Raw genomic sequence first — 19,476 nt, forward strand, 5'->3', positions numbered from 1 at the left:
AATCAGAGACTACCGATATTGAGTCTGCTTACATGAAAATTTGGATCGTTGCTTGAAGGCCGGGGAGGCACATTGGCATAAGCCTGACCTCGCCTTACGCAAACTTCCCGCTGTGAACTTTTCGCAGCTAGGAATCATCTGTTTTCCCCCTTGGTACACTATAAAGTAGTTCAAAACAAAAATAAAGAAGCAGATTCACAAACTAAACTGTGTTTTTGCTTGAGAACTCTTGCATTTCTAGCTAGGAAAAGGGAATCTCATGAAAGTATGTAAGTGATAGTTTTTAGCAATCGCACGGCTAAATTGATGATAGGGAAACCAAGATTCATCTTACCATTACAAAATCATTGCAACTAAACAAAAAACAAAGGACAATAAAGAAAATTACTTCCAATTTTTGCAGCTACATTCAATAATACACAACCGATGTTACAATATGATTCAGATACAAAGACAAGGCCTTGAACGTGAAACTAATTTTGAGGCCTTACAAACTAACAGCGAGATAGAAATAATAAGGTTTTATTTTTCATAAAGAATATAAACACAAATGATTACACTATGAAAACAATGAAAATAGTGATAAATGGTGATAACTCTGGTGCTACACAAACGACTGCCTACAATTAGTCCTTTAAAACTTCTACGATGAGCCAAAATAATAAAACAATTAATGTTATTTTACTTGCTGAATCCTTTAAGCAAATGGATTCCCACCAACAGAAGCAAGAGGTCCTTGCGTTTGCCCGTTTCTGTTAAAAAGGTGGTTGTTATGAAAAATGACAGTGACAACGATAATTAAGGAAATTTTATCATAATCACTTACAACAGAACAAAGAATACAGAAAACTTACGCTAATTGAGGGCTTGGTGCCTGTCCTGCCATATATGCCAAGCTACCTACAGCAACAAGGAGAGTTAGATTTTATGAAGTGAATGACTTGCCAGACATGTCTTGCACAGTTTCCCACCCTTGTGCACAAAAATGCTTCAAATTTCTGTGGAATTAACACAACTCTGGCAATGACAATCCCTGAATTACAACAGCTAAAAACAAAATATAAAGTTATGGCAAGAATCAAAAAAAAAATCAACCTTGTGGTGCAGCTGGAATATAAGTTGTTGCTGGATCTTGAGGAAACCATGGTTCAGACACACCGCCAAGGAAGGTTGCTGGCAAGTGATCATTAGGAAGTGTGGTTTGCAATGAGCTCATTTCCAAGAACTACAATATGCCAAGATGAAAATTATCAATATCTTTTAGTAAGCTTGACATGCTAATAAAGGATTATTTAATGAGAATTAAAAGTTCAATATAGAAACAGTGATTACACAGTAATTGAACAACTGATCCATAATCTACAACACACCATTACCATGAAACATGTCCAAATATACATTTATAACAACATGGCAAGCTTTATACTTCTTCAACATGAAATTTCGTAGTGTGAACACCTCCTAGATATTGCAAGATCCTCCAATTTGCTGAAGTTATAAAGCTAGCTGTTGATCTTTCTTCGAGAATCTCATTGAAACAGTAGGCATATACTATATATAGATGTAAGCATTCATCGTGCAATGCGTTGCACCAGCATATTAAAAAGGTGCCACACAACTGCCTAAGTATAAAAAATCTTAGATACAGTTGGCTGCCTGATATCACAAGCGCACTTCATTGGCTGAAATTACAACAGAAATATTACAGTAACTAGGTATCAGTATCAAGAATGTTGATCTAATCTTGAAATTGTCTTCATAAAATGAATCAGACACTTCATTTCCTAGCATCAACTATGATTCACATTTCTTCTGTCTCTGACCCTCTTCACAGTAGCAGCCTTGCACTTCCATCCCATTTGTTCTAGGGTTGGCAACTGCTAGTTAGCAAAAACAATCTAACTTTACAGGTAGCCCAAAGCACCATGCCCAAGTGATAAAAGGTAAAACCCATAATGATAGGAGTTCACTTGTTGCATGGTTTCAAGTCAACAAGTTCTGACTTGCATCGAGTAAATTAATCAAGTAAACGTGACCAACATGCAAGGAAACTTACATAATTAATTCAAGGAAATAAAACTAACCACCTAAGCCAGATAGAGATGAGAGAGGAAGGAAAATATCCTATAGCCAAACTGTAATTTACTTATATGAGACATTCTTAAGCAACATATTACAATTTTCCTTTATATAAGAGTAGAGAGACTCTGTGATTGCTCTCTCTTCCAACCCTGAACCTTTGACCTTGAAAATAGTAGCTAGCACTTAACTAATTATACTACAGAAAAAGCTTTCAGGACTCAAGAACAATATCATATAGTGTGATGTCGTATGAATATTATTTTGAACAAATATTCAGCCAAATTATTTGAATAATGCACAATGGACAACTCATTAACACATCATATGTCTTTAACATACCATACTGGGCTCCAAATCAGAATCATATGGAAGATCAAATGGATTAGTTGATTTATGATTGATTGCCTGTGGTTGAGGGGCTTCCTGTGAAAATAAAACAGATTCAATACTAGATAACTACTCCAACTAAAGTCAGAAAGAGTAAGGCTGACACAAGAGTACAAACCATCATAGGATTCACTGAAGGGGTATATGATGGCTCCAGAACAATGCCCAACGGTCCATTCAGACCAGAAAGCCCTTCACACAGAGCAGCTCTTTGAATCCCATCTTTACTAGGCTCCTGCAACACAAAATTGTGAGTGCAAATTGATGACAAGACATGTCTTGAAGCTTTGTTGAGTTAGACACAACCTCCGAAACCTTCAATCCTGAATATGGGTTAGCAGTTGATGAAGGCATGTGAGTTGCTACTCGTGGTAGACTACCTTCATTTCTGCCCTCTAAAGGAAGCTGAGTAATAGAATTGTCAAAAGCATTCCATGTCTGCACAGATGCAAAAGTTTGCCTTTAACATGCAGTGTAGATACAACACAACACAAAGGATTCAAAGAAGCACAAATTCAACAGTGTGGGATAGCTTACCTGAGTACTAACTGTGTTAACAGAAGCTTGAAGATTGTGCAAATCATTGTCCCAGGGACTAGGCATCAATGATGACCCTTGGGCAATTGAGTTCTGAAATGGTGGCCACTGCACACCTGTACCTAAGGATGAAACCTGGTCAAAATTTGCCAAAGTACCTACACTTGAAGGTATTTCTGAAGGTGTAAGATTTCCGGTCCCTGGAGTGAATGCTATTGGCTGAGTATCAAAAGTAGCCCACCCTTCGTTTTTAGGGACTGATGAATCTGGATTAGTAACTGATTGCTGCTGAAAAATCCCACCGAAGAGATCAGTGGAAGAGGGAAGAGAAGTTTGGTTAGTTTGATTTGCATTCAAAGATAGAGCTGGGTCCAGTGGTGCCTGAAACAGATTGATAGATGATGCTGGTGATGCTGTTGGCAATTGAAACAAATCAATTGGTGAAGATCCAGAAGCATCTGATTCTGCAACGACGGGTGCCTTAAAATGATCCAAGCTATCACAACTCTTAGGAGTTGATACTGACTCTGGGAAAGTGGGCATTCTACTGTTTTGTTGAACCCCATTAGCACACTCAGGTTCTGTGACAGCATCTGGTAAATTACCAGAATTATAGGACTTGAAAGATGTGGAATTGCTATCAAATGATCCAACACTTCCTAAAGATGCAGTGCTCTGAATAGAAGAACCACCTTATATCAGTTGCAGAAAAAGAGAGAATCAACAAGACAAAAGGTGGTTAAGGACAAATTGGACACAACAGATACAAAGAAATTATATGTGGCATAACTGTAACAATTCCCTCAACAACTAGACCCTTTTGGAGGACAACTGACAGGTGATTTGTCAATCAACCATACACCAATCCCACAAAATTAGAAGCTCAAAGAAAAGATCCCATCTGCACCTTTCATATTTCAAATCCATATATATATGTATATGTTGTTTGCATAAGGCTGCATGTGCCTATGTATCTTTTTGTATAGACTGCATCAGAGTATCAAAAGAAGAAATAAGGACATAAGCAGACCTGGTAATTTGATGTTGCAAAGTTCAGTTAAGGCAAACTTCCTTTTAGCGTGACATGTTACTCTACTATATTATGCATAACACTAACATATTTTATCCAACAACAATGATGCAGAAGGACTAATATCCTTTTATGCAAAAGCACAGCACAGATGTGGAATAGACATTCTCATTTTGTCAGTGTGAGGCTCTAAGAAATATGACCTGTCTACGCGGAAACCCTTCTGCATCTCTTTTAAAGTTTTCCTCTGAAAATAGATCTATAATTTGATTATGTGCAATTTCATTTGAATTATTCCTTGGAGTCTGAATGGGTGGACTGACATAGCCGATATCCTTCTGAAAATTTGGGGACTCTGCACTGCTTGGATCACCCCCACTAGATACAGAATAGTCTGAAATCCTAGAAACAGAGCCCTCATTAGCAAACCTGTCCTCAAACATTTTTTCATTTAAGCGGGTAGGACTGCAAATAAAACTAGACATCTTCCCGACATAAAGGCCTCTATCTGAACCAGGTTTCCGTGTGAGAACAGCAGTTTGCTTTCCGTAACGCCGATCTTCATACTGGAAGTCATAAGGAGGACTTTGAGAATATGAATGATATGAGCTTGCACGCCTAGTCTCATCTTCATGGTTTCTATGTCTCTGTCAATTCATTGATGAATACCACATATTAGGATATCATTTGAGGCTTAAGCGAGTATTACAGAACAGAACATCAATGGTAGAGTCATAATAGTTTGATTCTGCTTTATAAATGTAAGTTTTCAGGAAATCCCAATAATTAAGACAAAAAAATATGTTTCAACCCAACCCCCATCATCAAAAAGGAAATTATAAAATAAAAGGCAAAAATAAAAAGCACACATATTGCTGAATAGTAATCATGGTCTTCGAAATTCTTTTTCAGAAACAAAATTCCACATGAATTTTCTTCTCCCATAAACGAAGTGGTAGAAAATTAACCAGAAGACATCAAATTTATATAATAATGTTACCATATGGGGGCATTAATAATAACATTACCTGCAAATCTCTCGGAGGCTTGTCAAGGGTCTTTCCGCCAGCATATCTTTTATCAACATATACAGTCTTTATAAATTCTCGTACTTTGTCAACATTGCTGCAGGAAGAAATCATTATTAGATAAGTTCTATTTATATATATATATGCTTAGCAAAAAAGAAAAAAGGCCACACATCTTGCACCTGTTATCAGGCAATCTCTGCCTTTGTTGGTCCCAATCCCTCAAGTATATTTCCCTTGCACGCTGGAAAAATGAAATTTCATGAGCAAGTCAATAAGCATCCAGCATTCCCTCAGCCAATGGAACTATAGCACCATCTATACCTGATTACCACCATTTTGAAGCGCTTCAACTTCTTGAGACGTGAACTTGGACATTGATACAGACTTTACACGATGAGTGAACTCCCGACTGTGAGGAAAAATAGTATGCTCACATAATGAGAAAATGAATGGAACAATTATGCAGACCAAGCCAAGCAAAATAAACTAAGCAAAGGAAGTGTCCAAATGGAATACTACTTTAACTATTAAGCACTCAGTAAGTTCAATGCAAGATGGTAGCAACATTATACAAGCTACCAAAGGAAATCTTTATGACATGAAATATAAACCCAGATGCATCTGCATTTCAATTAATATCTTAATTCATCAAGCAAAATCTTTAGAAAATTACATATTGAACACCACTTTTCTAGGAATAAAAGGAGCAAAAAAGAGAAGGAAAAAACTCACTGAATCCCACTACAAGTCATACAAATGAAAGTCCAGAAATTAGTGCAAACATACTGCGGACCCTGCACAAACAAGACTTTGTAAAATTAGTCTCAAATAACTAATATTCCTATGATAAAAAGATAACTAAAATTGAAATCCTCCTCTTTCACAATGATTCTTCAGCTAAAATATTACTTAAAAAACAAATTCCGTAGAGAATATTTTGCTCTAGAATCTCATACTATCCAGAAAATCATGCAGCAACCCAGAAACTAATACCTAAAAAAAATAGCTTCAATCATCATTTTCCACCGTATACATACACGAACACTAAGTTATGCATCAATCTTCAGCTAATGAAAGCATTTACGCAACAAAAGTAAAAGACAAAAGATAGCTCATCAAAAGGCATCTGAAGTAATATAAAGTACAATTACCAAGCTATTGCAGTTGATGCAGCGACGATTAGGTGGCAACTTCATGAGACCTCTAATAATCTTCTCGTTGCGTTCTTCTTCCTTCCTACTTCCCATTCCTCTACAGATTCAAAACCTATGAGCCAAAAACCAAAAAACCACAAAAAAAAAAAAGGAACTTTCTCTGATCTCAAAACCCCCAAAAAAAAAAAAATAGAAAGACCAAACCCCAAAAAAAAAATCTAGGGTTTGAGAAGGGTTTTGAATTCCGTTATTAGATGAACAGTCTCTAAAAAAATAAGCTCGATTGAGACCACGAAACCGCACACGGCCCTATTGCGTTTTTTGTTCGTTCTTAAATTAACTTTAAAATGATAAAAAAATAAAGTCATTTTTGTTATTTATAAAAAAATAAAATTTAAAAAAAAAAATGAATTGAATCTCTGTGTATTATTGGCTAGTTCTTTAAAGTAATCTTGTTCAACTATAATTGTAACGTCTTTAACTCTTTATCGATCATAGCGAAGGTGCCGACTGCAAGAGGAGTTTGCTTCTTCCACGAAGATGGAGTGTGAGGTGGCGATTTCGAATTGGACTCCGACGGTGGTCGTTTGGTGTGGAATCAGCAAAAGTGAGCTTGCTGGATAGTGGGAAGTGGAACTTAGGGAATTTGGATTTTAAAAAAATATTTGTAGGACCCAGCACTGTCCACAATTAAAAAGCTTGAATATTCAGACTCATTCGAGCGAGATGTAAAGACTCGGACTGCGTTCATTAGAATATTCGCTTTCAAAGAGACTCGCATCTGCGCTAGTAAAGTCTTTTCAAAAATTACTTACCATTGGTTTTTCATTAGTGAGTTAACAAAAATGCTACAGGTACATCAACAATTAATTAAGAAATATTATAAATTTTTTAAAAAATTCAAGTTTTTATTTTTTTTAAAATTAAAATTTGTAAATTTTTTTTAAAAAAAATATAATGAAAATAATTGTATAATTTTGGAACTGTATTAAATCTCATTATTAATAGTATTAAAAGATTTATATCAATATAGGTAATCGGGTTCGGGTAACGGGTATCCGATCACTTAATCCCAAACTCTATCCGAATCCGAAACGGATAAAATTTTTCAAATCCGAATCCGCCTAAATTCATTTTGTAAAAACTCAAATCCATCCTAATAGAGTTTGAGCGGATCGGATACTCATAAAAATTCATAAAAATCCGCCCACCTGACATCCCTAAGTGTAAGTGTAGTAGCAACACTTCCTGCTTAGGCCCTTGACCCAATTTCAATAGATTAATTAATGAATTTTATTAAATTTAAAAAATTAAAAAATTATTTTTTAAAAAATAGTAAAATAATTAATAAATTTTATATATCACAAGTATTAAAAAATAATTTTCCATTTTATTAAACTTCATTTACCTGCAAGTCGATTGTGATCCAAGATAGACTATCATAAATGGAACACCATACAACTTCTCTTCCTCAGTGCGACACTGCGCTGTCTAGTTTCCCTTTCAATTCCACTACACTCCTACCTCTCTCCCACTCTTACTCCGCCCTTCAATGGCGACTGCCCTTAAAACGCCACTGTTTAGGGCGTCACTCAAGCCTCGACTGCTTACCACAGCCGCCACCAACAATATTTCCTTAAATTCTTCCCTTCTCTCTTGTCTTCCATTTAAACATAGAAGCATTAGCGCCAAACTTTCTCCCACAAATTTTCCCCAGTTCGCCGCCAAATCTTCTCCCCGGTTGGTAAAGTTCGTTCCTTTCTGTTCTCAAGCAGAAACCAAAACCACCGAGTCTCAAGAGATTCAGGAACCAGAAATACAGGCATCACCCTCTGCCCATGTATGTATGCTCACTTGCACAGTGCAGTCTTTTTAGGCCATTTAAGCTTGAATTTATTTTAGGGTTTGTTTGGTTTCTGAGTTATTAGTCTTAATTTGATTCATTTTGATTCTGTAACAATTTGATAAAGAAATGGGGAATGTGTTTGTAGTTTTAGTCGTTGCTTAATTGCTCCAGTCTAAGTCTCTAAGGCATAAAAGCTTAACTTCAGATGAATTGCAATAGCTTTGGGCATGAATCTAGTAGGCTCTTGGGACTTTATTGTAGTCTTATTTAATACCTCTAATTATTACAGTTAGGAAATTGCTAACATTTACAATGCACTCTTGGAGAAACTGTTTAAATAAGATTACTTGGGATAGTTATAAATACGGGTGTAAATGAACCAAACCCTATTCGAGGTTCGATTCGATAAAAGCTCGACCGAGCTCGACTCTATTTCTAAACGAGCCAAGCTCGAGCTTAATTTTTAGGCTCGTTTGGTAAACGAGCCAAGCTTGAGCTCCATAGTATTCGGCTCCTTAAGACTCGTGAGCTCGGCTCATTTCGGAGTTCATGAGTAGGCTCGCGAATAGGCTCGTGAATAGACTCGTGAACAGTCTCGTTAACTAAATTGAAATTGCTATCATAAGAGAAATAAACTCAAACCTTGCCAAATCTGAATTTTTTAAAATTCAGCTCTATATAGTTTAGTTACACTCTTAAACTTGCATATATTTAAATCATTAATATTTAAAAACTCATCTTTATAAGTTTACATGCTAATTTGTAGATATACTTATTTAACTAAAATTATTTTAGTTTTAAACTTATTAGTTTTAAACTAAAACTCATTATACATGTAAATAAATTAAATTACTCGTGAACTATTTGAGACTCAGCTCGATAAAAGCTCGACTCAGCTCGATAAAAACTCGACTCGTCTAAGCTCGTTTGCTAAACGAGCCAAGTTTGAGCTTCTTAATACTCGGCTCGAGTTCGATATGAGTAAAGCTCGAATTCGGTTCGAGCTCGAAAAAATTTTAACGAACCAAGCTTGAGCTCTTCAAAACTCGGCTCGGCTCGGTTCGTTTACACCCCTAGTTATAAATAATAAGTTGTATCTATCCATAACAGGATCCAAGAAGATCTATTGTTGAAGAATGAACAGAGCACATTTCTCTGGATAGAGTGGAATCATTTACTTAGCTCCATCAAGTTGGAATAAAGTGAATTGGCATTGCTTTCCAATGTTTGAAAAAGTGTTGTTTGTTTTGTGTACTACTTTTTATATATGGTCTGATGTGTCTGTTTCTATAATCTAGATGTTGTTTGGTAGCTTTTATGTCCACTATCCGAAGAATTCTAAGATTCTTTTCTTGGATTGTTTTGCTGATACATTATTGTAACTTAACAGGATTCTTCAGATATCGAAGTTGTTGGGGAAGACGATGCTAGTGATGTGGAAGATAGTGCCAGCAGTGAAGATGTTGCTGATCTTGAAGAATCACCTTCTTCAATCATCATGGCTTCTCTCCAGTCATACAAAGAAGCTTTGGCAAGTAATGATGAGTCCAAAATTGCTGCATTTGAAGCTTTTCTAAAATCTGTTGAAGATGAGAAAATTGAACTTGAAAAGAAGGTTACTAGTTTGACTGAAGAACTGTTAATAGAAAAAGATCGTATTCTCAGGATTAGTGCATACTTTGACTATTTCCGGAAGAGCAGAGAGAGGGAAAGGCTTTCGTTGGTAACAAATGCAAAAGGGGAAATTGTGGAGAGCTTGTTGCCTGTTTTGGATAATTTTGAGAGAGCTAAATCCGAGATTAAATTGGAAACTGAAGGAGAAGAGAAGATCAATAACAGCTATCAGAGCATATACAAGCAATTCGTACAAATTCTAGGTTCACTTGGTGTTATCTCTGTGGAGACGACAGGGAACCCCTTTGATCCGTCGGTGAGTGCTCAGCTTTGAACTTCAATTTATGTGAATAATAGTTAAGAGGGAAAGAAATGGATATTATCATTTTATATTGCAGATTTGCCTTTGGTTTTGAGCAGCAAAGTGAAAGTTTCACGTAGATCAACTGTAAACAGAAAGAATTTTTACTGAAAGTTTCACTTCGTTAACCATAAATAAAAAGAATAACTTTTTGATGAACAATATGCTTCAAAATTGTGATTAAAGTGTTTTTGATTAATGAAACCTGCATATGAAATCATAGCACTTTACAAATAACTGGTAAAATTGATCATTGTTTTCATGCAGGCAAAGAACCGAGTTGGCTCAAAACTTAGTCAAGTACTTGGTGATATAATTCGAAAGTTTGATCAAGTTTATTCAGGTTTTATGAAGAATTGGATACGCTTTTAGCTGAAACCAGGTCATTGATCGATTCAAGCCAACTTGGTGAGTTACAGAAACAACCTAGGGATTACGCTTCTGCCATGACATTATGACTAGTAAAATGGGGGCTTTTTGCCCATATGACATGCATATCTTTAACCTCTTCATTTTCGTGTGACAGTTGCATGAAGCGATTATGCGTGAGGATTCAACAGAATTTGAAGTGCGTATCATGCTTGAGGAATTTTGCAAGGGGTTCCAGCTTGGTGACAGGCTTTTGCGCCCATCAATGGTGAAAGTATCATCTGGTCCAGGTCCTGCAAAGCCTGAACAAGTGGGTTGTTCATCAGGAGGAGCTGATACTGCAAACAAAACCACCCAGGACATCGAAGAACCAAAAACTTCTTAAGGGACAATATGCTCAACCTTGACAAGTTTTATAAAGGCATAATCTATATTAATGTGATATCGTTAGGAGCCTCAGATTGTTTTTCATGTAATATGATGTTGAAACTGAAATGTCTCTTTTTTAGGGGAGGAGACCTAAAATGATTGGGAGAGCAGTGTTAAAGATTTATGATCAATAATATTTACAGTATCAATCTAGGCTATTCTCAGCTTCCTGCTGAATGCTCTTAACAATCTGAAATAACCATATCTAGTGATGGCAGATTGCCCTTTTTGATGTAGATCGGACTAATTTTAGTTTGAAATTATAAAAGTTAACTAAAACTAAAATTTATTAAAATTAATCCAATTGATATAATTTAATTTAAAGTAACATTCTTTTTTAAATTTTTTTAAAAGCCTTATATAAAAAAAATTAAGGACTTTTTGTAATCATTGATTCATATTTTAAAGATTAAAATTATTTTTTAAAAAAATATAAAAGGACTAATTACACAGTTAAATGTGAATGATAAATAATTATTCATAGTAATATAATTAAAGAAATGGGATATGCCTCATTTTTTTCAAAAATCATTTAGAAATACCAAGCAAATGATTTGTATTTGTGCATGCATGAGTGCATCTTTTTCTCAGTCATGGAGGAAAATGTACATTATTTTAATGATAAAAAACTTGGAAATTGAATTTTAGCCAATTTTTTTGGTCCTCCTTTTTGCAAAAGTAGATTCGGATTGCTTCAGCCACATGGCTCACAATTACTCCTTTTCTGCCTTTTATTGACCATTCCTTCTAGCAAAATGCTTGTGCTTTTCACGTGGTTGTTGTTATTCTTTTTATATTTAATTTTGTAATTATATTGTACATTTATAATTATATTTTTTTCAATTAATCTATATGTATCAAAATTAAATCTCATTCCAAATCTTTTTTTAAAAATATTTTATTTATTTATAACACATAAATAATAAATAAATTAACATGATATAAATCTATGTAAATTGAAAAAGATTAATTAAAAGCATTTACAACGAGTAAATGTAGGCAAATTATAACATATAAAAAATAATGACAGTTGAAATCGTGATACGTTTGCTTATGATTTAAAAAAGATACGTTAATCTTTCCATCTTGTCTAACTGAGCCGAAGAAAGACGGATAAGGAATCGAAAATCAGGCCATTAGCATTCCTCATCTATTTAATATCCAGGATGAACAGGGCGACCTCTTTAATACTCGTGCCGCACACTAAACATAAATATAAAGAGCACTGATTCCAATGAAGATTGTGTAGACTGGGCATGACTTGACGAAACCAAAGCAAGTCAACTGACCTCCATGCAATAGTCGATCTCTCTAACCCGCTTTGATGTATTAAATGCGTGTGCAAAAAGACTACTCAGCCACTTAATACACTTGTCAAAGGGTATAGACTCAACGGCTCAGAATTGATCAGTCATCTGTCTAATCACCTAACATACCTACTGCACCACACCACCATCTAATCTAAGAGGACATAAAGTATAAAATCGGAATACAAATATCTCAAAACCCAACTCGCTCTCTGATGCATCAACTGAGAAATCCCACCGGATAGAGACTCTCTCTTCTCTAAAAATAAAGGCCCTATTTCTTGAAGATGTTTCACTATTTTTTTATTTCCTTTTTATATTAACAAATCTCAAATAATACTTGATCTAACTCGAGTGTCAAATGGTCCCCATTGGGACATCACCGGTAGACTCCTGACTATCTTTTCTATCTTACAGATCTCCTCCCCCAAGATCAAGTATGGAGGGGCCCAACGGAATCAATCCTAAATCAACAGTTAACACATTGGATCGAACCGCTACCAAGTGTTCACATCTCGACACCTCCCGGAATCTCGCTTTATCAAGTAGCGCCGTTTATAGAAAAATGAAAGAGACTATCTTGTCTCCAGAGTTTTCAAACCTATTGAAATCCACATGACAAACTAAGAAAAGCTAAATAGCTAAACAACAAAAAAGATGAAAAGAAAGAAAGAGGGTGAAAAGACTAAGGAATCACCAGTCGCATCTAAAAGCCACATGGTAAAATCAAATAAAAAAAATGCTGATGCAAGGAGAGCAACCATGGAAAAGGAGTGATGTGCACGAATTACTCAATTTATACAGTTACTTTATTTAACTCAAAGTATTTTTGTTATTAGGAACTAGTCAAAAAATTTACAATCTTAGAAAAGTCTTATGTATATGAATCCTAATATGATAAGTACACTAAAAAAGCTTAAAATCTCCCATCTATGATTAATTTTAGCATAAATCCATTTAGAAAAAGATTATACCTTTAAAGCATGTTGTATTATGATTTGGAAGGTGTGAAGTAATTTATGCATGAGAATACTTATTAGATTCTTTTTGAATCATATGGAATGATATGATTGCAAAGAATTAATGTTTACAATAAGTTAAACCATGAATTTGAAATATCTTGCTATTCAAATTAATAACGGGCATTCTTGTTACATATACTTTGTGCAAATTTTTATTTTTTATAAAAATTAAAAAAAAAAAAAAAGAGAAAGACTAAAGAATCAAGACCAACAGTCTAGAAATTACCCAAGGTAAAAATGCTAAGGAGCAAGTCCAGGACTAAAAAAGTTCGAAAATCGACTAGCAAACCAAGAGACTGGTCAAAGCTAAAAAGTCAGAAGAATAAGATAAAGCTAAGTACATCGTACGCTCAATGTTCATTGACAGGTATTACTCAGTTAACAATGAGTATTCTCACTATATATATATATATATATATATATATATATGCACAGTACAAGTCGTTATTTTGCATATAAATTTCAGAAGTAAAAAATAACGCTAATAAGTCTAAAATTGTCAGTAAAACTATGAGTCTGAATCTCGAAAATTGCCAATAAGACCACGAGTCTGAATTTTTGAAATTGCCAGTGAAATCGTAGTTCTGAATCTTTGAAATCACTAGTAATGTCACGAGCTTAATTCTCGAGAATCACCAGTAAAATCACAAACTTGAATATTTCAAATCGTCAGTAAGTTCACGAGTTTGAATCTCGAAAATTACCAATAAGATCACGAGCCTAAATCTCGAAAATCGCCAATAAAGCTATGAGGATGAATCTTCAAAATCACCAATAAGACTACTACAATTCCAGAACCCGTTTTTTGTTCTTGAGGATCTTAAAGAGAGATCTAAAATGATTTACTGATGGTTTGACTCTCCATCCCAGCATACTGCCTTAAATTGATAGGTGTCTAACACTCTTGTAATTAGTCTCTGACTTTATTAAATGCAATATAATTTGTATTGTTTAAAAAAATAATAAAAAAAATAAATTGTAATATTTTTTGTTATCCTCCAAAATTTTCTAATATATTGAAAAAAAAAGGAACTTATTGGACTTATATATATTAGTACCACATTACTTCATGTTTCTCCAAAATCCATAATTTTACAAATGAATAATTATTGTTATATATCATTTTTAATTTATAGCGTTAAAAGCACACATATAAATAAAAAGACAATTACTATTAAATTTTCAAATTTTTAATAAATTTATTAGTTTATCCTAATAATTTTTAAACCCAATTAAAAAATTAAATGTAATTATTTAATCTTTTATTAATTTTCTGTTAATTAAAGGATTAAATAATTTATAATAATAAATCACGAATCACATTTTAGTGATTTATTTAAAATATTATTAATTAAAATTTAAAAAATATTTATTATATATATTAAAATTTTGACCGACTAAAAAAACAATTTAATGGAATTTAAAAATCATAAGAACAAATTAATTGTAAATAAAATATTTGACTGTAGAATTTACATCTAAGATCTGAGGAGCAGCATTTCTTATCATCACAAATTTCACAAAATATTTTAATCAGATTATAGTAATTTAATCCAATTAAATTTTAATAAAATAAATTTAAATAATTATAATTAAATTTAAAATAAATTTAAATTTAAAAAATATTATCTATGAACCGTGACCAAACAAGTCTATAATTTGATCAAATGGTAATTAATTGTTAATTAAATCTCATGGGTATTTATTAATATTATTATCTCTCATTTATTGATTGCAATCAATTCTCTGTTCACGGGCAACCTGTGATTTGTCCCATTCCTTTGACACCACGAGCAATCCTGCAGTACCAATAATTTAAGTCTTATTTGTAATTATTAATTATTCTTGTCTCTGTTTCTCTCTGTCGGAACATCAAACAAACATATGAGAGACTTCATCAGTTTAGCATAATCCCAGAAGAAAAGCAGCTGCATCAGTCCAAAGCCCAAGTAAGCTTCTTCTCCTATTCTTATTGTTGATTCTTTGTCTTCTTCTTACATCTTCTTCTTTCATTTGTTTCTTGAATGCAATAAGCAACCTTGCCATTAATAGTAAGCTTGAAAAGCATCTACTACACAGACAGACAGTATCCTTAAAAAACACACCCATCATGTTTCTGTGTCTTAATTTGTTTCTTCTTTTATGAATTTCAATGCTTATCGTATTCTGTTGTTTGTTATAATTATAACTTCATAATAAAATTTTTAATTAATCTATTAAATGTTATATTTGATATTTAGCCAATTTTATTTTAATTTTATTTGAAAAACTCCATCTATAAGTTTAAGAATTAATTAGAAATATAAATATGCGCATCTCATGAATCATAATATTCTTTTACTAATTTATTATATATTAATTACTTTATTTTTTTCTATATTAAGAAATATAATTTTTTTATTAATTTTTTAATTATATCTATTTTAAATAGATTAAATTTTATTAAATATTATAAGATATGTTTTAAGAAATTTCTTAAAAATTTTAAAATTTATTTAATATCATTATTTAAATATTTTTTCAGAAAATATTATTTTAAAATTTTAAAGTATTAACAGTATTTTTTTTTCTTAAAAATAATTTCAAATTCATTTTTCTAACATCCTGCAATTAACTTTCTTTGTTGCAGGAGATGTCTCTTTAGTGAAATTATTGGTGTAACCATTATACCTATTAAATGTTCCGTCATACAATAAACCAACGCACCCAACAATTTTTTTTTCTTATCCACTCACAGATTTTGTCGGATAATAAGTAGGTCTGAATAAATCGATTTGGCAAATTTGCGAAAGCTATAAATAATAAAAAAGCATAAACACTTGCGGGAACTTTAAAATCTAACCCCACAATCCTTCTCTTCTTTTAAGACCACTGAGAATTTTATCTTAAAAGGATACTTAATCTAGTTAGAGGTTAACTCATATTGTTTCTGCTCTTATTCATAGCTACAAGAACATTCATAGAAAATGGAAGAGAGGCTAATTGAATCAGAAGCAAAAGATATTAACGATTTGAAAAAGAGAATTTGGGCAGAAAACAAGAAGATATGGAAGGTTGGATTTCCTGCAACCTTAGCAAGAGTATCACAATATGGAATGTTTGTAGTAACACAGTCATTCATTGGACATGTCGGGGAGCTAGAACTTGCAGGTTATGCACTCATCCAAATCATTACTGTTAGATTTGCAAATGGGATATTGGTAAAGACTTCAAAATCTCTTCTTTTACAGTTCTTAAATCTGTGCATGATTTTTTATTTTGATTCCCATGATCATTTTTGCAGCTGGGCATGTCAAGTGCTACAGACACTTTATGTGGACAGGCATTTGGAGCAAGACAATATCACATGATGGGTGTCTACTTGCAAAGATCATGGATCATCAACTTTCTTACAGCAACAATGTTGCTTCCTGTGTTTATATTTTCTGGGAAAATCTTCAGGCTACTGGGTGAGGAAGAAGAGATTGCTGATTCTGCTGGATACATCTCTGTGTTGTTTATTCCTATGCTCTACTTCTTTGCCTTAGCTTTTTCACTGCAGAAATTCTTGCAAACTCAGCTCAAGAACATGATTGTTGGGTGGCTTTCTGCTGCTTCATTTGTGGTTCATGTGATCTTGTCATGGATTTTTGTGAGCAAGCTCAACTGGGGAATTCCAGGAGCTATGACTGCTATGAATATTTCAAGTTGGCTGGTGATAATTGGAGAGCTGGTTTATGTGTTTGGTGGGTGGTGTCCTGATACTTGGAGAGGATTCACTTCAGCTGCCTTCACTGATTTAGTTCCTGTAATTAAGCTCTCAATCTCTTCAGGTTTGATGCTCTGGTAAGTCCATTTACTTCTCCAAGTTAGGTTTAGTTTAATCCAAATTTAGTATTTACTTTATGGAAAATTTATTAATTTATTTCTTAATTTTAAAAAATATATTAAAAATATCTCCAACCCCTTTTAAAATCTATTAATTAGTCTATTTATTAATTTTGAATATTAAATATTAAAAAAAATTATAAAAGATCTCTAATATAAAAAAATTAATTAGTAAATTTTTTATAAAATTCAGGCCAGTTAACAAGTTTTTTTAGATTAAAAAAACTAAATAATAAAACAATTAAATAGTGAAATGAATTAATAAATTTTTTAAAATATCAAAAATATTTTAAATGTATTTTTTAAAATTAATAAATTAAATAATAAATTTTTATATAATATAGACACTGAATAATAATTTTTTCATAGTTTAATCATCCTCGTTTTTCTTTCACTCATTGCTTATCTTGCTAGCTTAGAGTTTTGGTACAATGCTTTACTAGTCCTCCTGGCTGGTTACATGGAAAATGCAGCAACTCAAGTCTCTGCACTGTCCATTTGGTAAGACTATTCAACAACTGGTTTCTTAGTTTTTGATTTTGCATCCTGAAGTTTTCTAAATGAAAGTGGAAACCTGCAGCCTTAACATCACAGGCTGGGAATTTATGCTGTGTGTTGGCTTCCTAACAGCCTCCAGGTACTCTAATATGTTGTTAATTTTCTGAGTCTACGTACCAAGGGAGGCTGCAAGCTAACGCTGGTTTCTTTGTCTGCTGTTTAGTGTGAGAGTTTCAAATGAACTGGGAAGAGGAGATGCTAAAGCTGCAAAATTTTCTGTTAAAGTCATTTTCTTCACTTCACTGTGCGTCGGAGTGCTTTTCTTCTTTGTATGTTTAGTATTTGATAGCCAAATTGCTAAACTGTTCACCAATGAACAAGATGTCATTAAAGCTGTTTCCAGTCTCTCTCTCCTGCTTGCCTTGTCTGTTTTGCTTAACAGCTTCCAGACAGTACTTACAGGTATATCTGCATACAAAAATTTATTTGAACTCGGTCCATCCAATCTTGTTTTGGAACTAGAATGAACAGGCTCTTGATAAGAATTTGCCCATCTACATATCTTATGTATTCAACACTTGGGTTTATTTGGAATGAATCGATTTTTGAACCCAGGAGTGGCTGTAGGAGCTGGTCGACAGAGTATGGTTGCGTATGTTAACATGAGCAGCTATTACATTGTTGGAGTTCCAATTGGAGTTGTTCTTGGATATGTGGCTCATCTGCAAATCAAGGTAAGAAAATTTTCTTGCATGATCAACATTGGCATAAGACCCACCTTAGTAGGCTTCTTGAAATTGGGCTTGCTTTCACTAATACACCCCAAATTAATTTTTAATTTCATTCTTTATCCATGTAGGAGAGTCTCATTATCAAACAAAAGAAGAAATTGAATAGTAGTTGTTGAAGATATTGATTAAATTGTTTCTGAAATTGTAGGGTATCTGGATTGGAATGACAATAGGAGTTGTCTTGCAAGTTTTGCTACTTGGCTACTTTACATCAAAAACTAATTGGGATGAACAGGTAATTAAGAATATATAATGGTGATAATAATTTTCCATATATAATTTTTAACACTTTTTTGGTTTTTTTTTTTTTTTTTTGAGCAAACAACAATACCATAATGAAGATTGTTATTGTGTTGAATTACAAAGTATTTCTCTTTAATTATTAACATAAATTTTCATTCATACAGGTGATAAAAGTATCGAAACATCTCGATCGTTGGCTCTTAAGCAAATCTGAAGAATCAAATAATGAAAATTCCATATGAGAAAGTTTGGGTTATTAGCATGGTTATTTGGCTACTTATGTAGTTACATAGAAGAAGAGTACATTACTGTAAGATTTTATAATAAACTTTGGTATATAAAGCTCTTATAAATTAATTATAATTTAATTTTTGAGTATCATTATTATTAATACGTCAGTCCTTATAATTTTAGAAACTTATTAAAACGTCTTATCTTTTCTTTCCGTTAACGAAATAACTCTTCTATCTTTTTTTCGTTAAAAATAGATAAAGAACTTGAGAGAAAATTTTTAAAATATAATTTTACTCTCAAATAAAATCTCTTATTTAGTTATTAAATATTACTATCATTAACAAGTCAATCCCTATATTTTTAAAAATATATTAAAATTTTTTTTCTCATATTTATTAAAATGTTCTTATCTTTTCTTATATTTATTAAAATATTTTTATCTTTTTTTATATCTATTAAAATGTATTTATCGTTTTTTTACATCAATGAAATAATCTTTAATTCTTCTCCTAAAAAAAAAAAAAGATGATGATGCAGAAAAAAAAAGAAAAATAAATAAAAATATCCTCTCACAAGAAGAATAAAAAGAAAAATCAAAGAAAAATTAAAGAAGAAAAAGAAAAAGGAAAAGAAAAAAAAAGGATAATTTGATTTTTTGCTATATTTTTAATAAT

General features: G+C 32.8%; 3 protein-coding genes across 5 annotated transcripts; 2 read left to right on the top strand and 1 right to left on the bottom strand.

Annotated features, from left to right (window-relative positions):
- Positions 1–384: 384 nt before the first annotated feature.
- On the bottom strand, positions 385–6,819 carry LOC110620893 (probable ADP-ribosylation factor GTPase-activating protein AGD14). The gene is made up of 13 exons (XM_021764841.2): positions 6,219–6,819; positions 5,800–5,861; positions 5,389–5,476; positions 5,247–5,308; positions 5,065–5,161; positions 4,240–4,683; positions 3,007–3,681; positions 2,776–2,907; positions 2,588–2,704; positions 2,422–2,505; positions 1,096–1,225; positions 855–900; positions 385–752 (listed from the first exon to the last, which is right to left on the bottom strand). The coding sequence occupies exons 1-13, from the start codon at positions 6,312–6,314 to the stop codon at positions 698–700; spliced, it is 2,088 nt and encodes a 695-aa protein (XP_021620533.1). The 5' UTR covers positions 6,315–6,819; the 3' UTR covers positions 385–697.
- An 824-nt stretch (positions 6,820–7,643) lies between these two features.
- Positions 7,644–10,996, top strand: LOC110620350 (protein GrpE). Its single transcript, XM_021764052.2, has 4 exons — positions 7,644–8,061; positions 9,458–9,997; positions 10,310–10,450; positions 10,569–10,996. Exons 1-3 carry the CDS (start codon positions 7,774–7,776, stop codon positions 10,412–10,414), a joined length of 933 nt encoding a protein of 310 aa, XP_021619744.1. The 5' UTR covers positions 7,644–7,773; the 3' UTR covers positions 10,415–10,450; positions 10,569–10,996.
- Positions 10,997–14,965: 3,969 nt separating this feature from the next.
- On the top strand, positions 14,966–18,929 carry LOC110620641 (protein DETOXIFICATION 24). Of its 3 annotated transcripts, XM_021764451.2 has the most exons (10): positions 14,966–15,118; positions 16,115–16,369; positions 16,453–16,618; positions 16,697–16,994; positions 17,451–17,537; positions 17,617–17,673; positions 17,758–17,996; positions 18,150–18,268; positions 18,474–18,560; positions 18,733–18,928. In XM_021764451.2, the coding sequence occupies exons 2-10, from the start codon at positions 16,136–16,138 to the stop codon at positions 18,808–18,810; spliced, it is 1,365 nt and encodes a 454-aa protein (XP_021620143.1). In that variant the 5' UTR covers positions 14,966–15,118; positions 16,115–16,135; the 3' UTR covers positions 18,811–18,928. The 3 variants fall into 3 exon arrangements, with proteins under 3 accessions (XP_021620143.1, XP_021620141.1, XP_043814784.1); XM_021764449.2 differs by having other exon boundaries at positions 16,453–16,994; positions 18,733–18,927; XM_043958849.1 differs by lacking the exon at positions 14,966–15,118 and having other exon boundaries at positions 16,185–16,319; positions 16,453–16,994; positions 18,733–18,929.
- The last annotated feature ends 547 nt before the right edge of the window (positions 18,930–19,476 follow it).

Source organism: Manihot esculenta, chromosome 8 (assembly GCF_001659605.2).
Source record: "Manihot esculenta cultivar AM560-2 chromosome 8, M.esculenta_v8, whole genome shotgun sequence".
NCBI classification, from domain to species: Eukaryota; Viridiplantae; Streptophyta; class Magnoliopsida; order Malpighiales; family Euphorbiaceae; genus Manihot; species Manihot esculenta.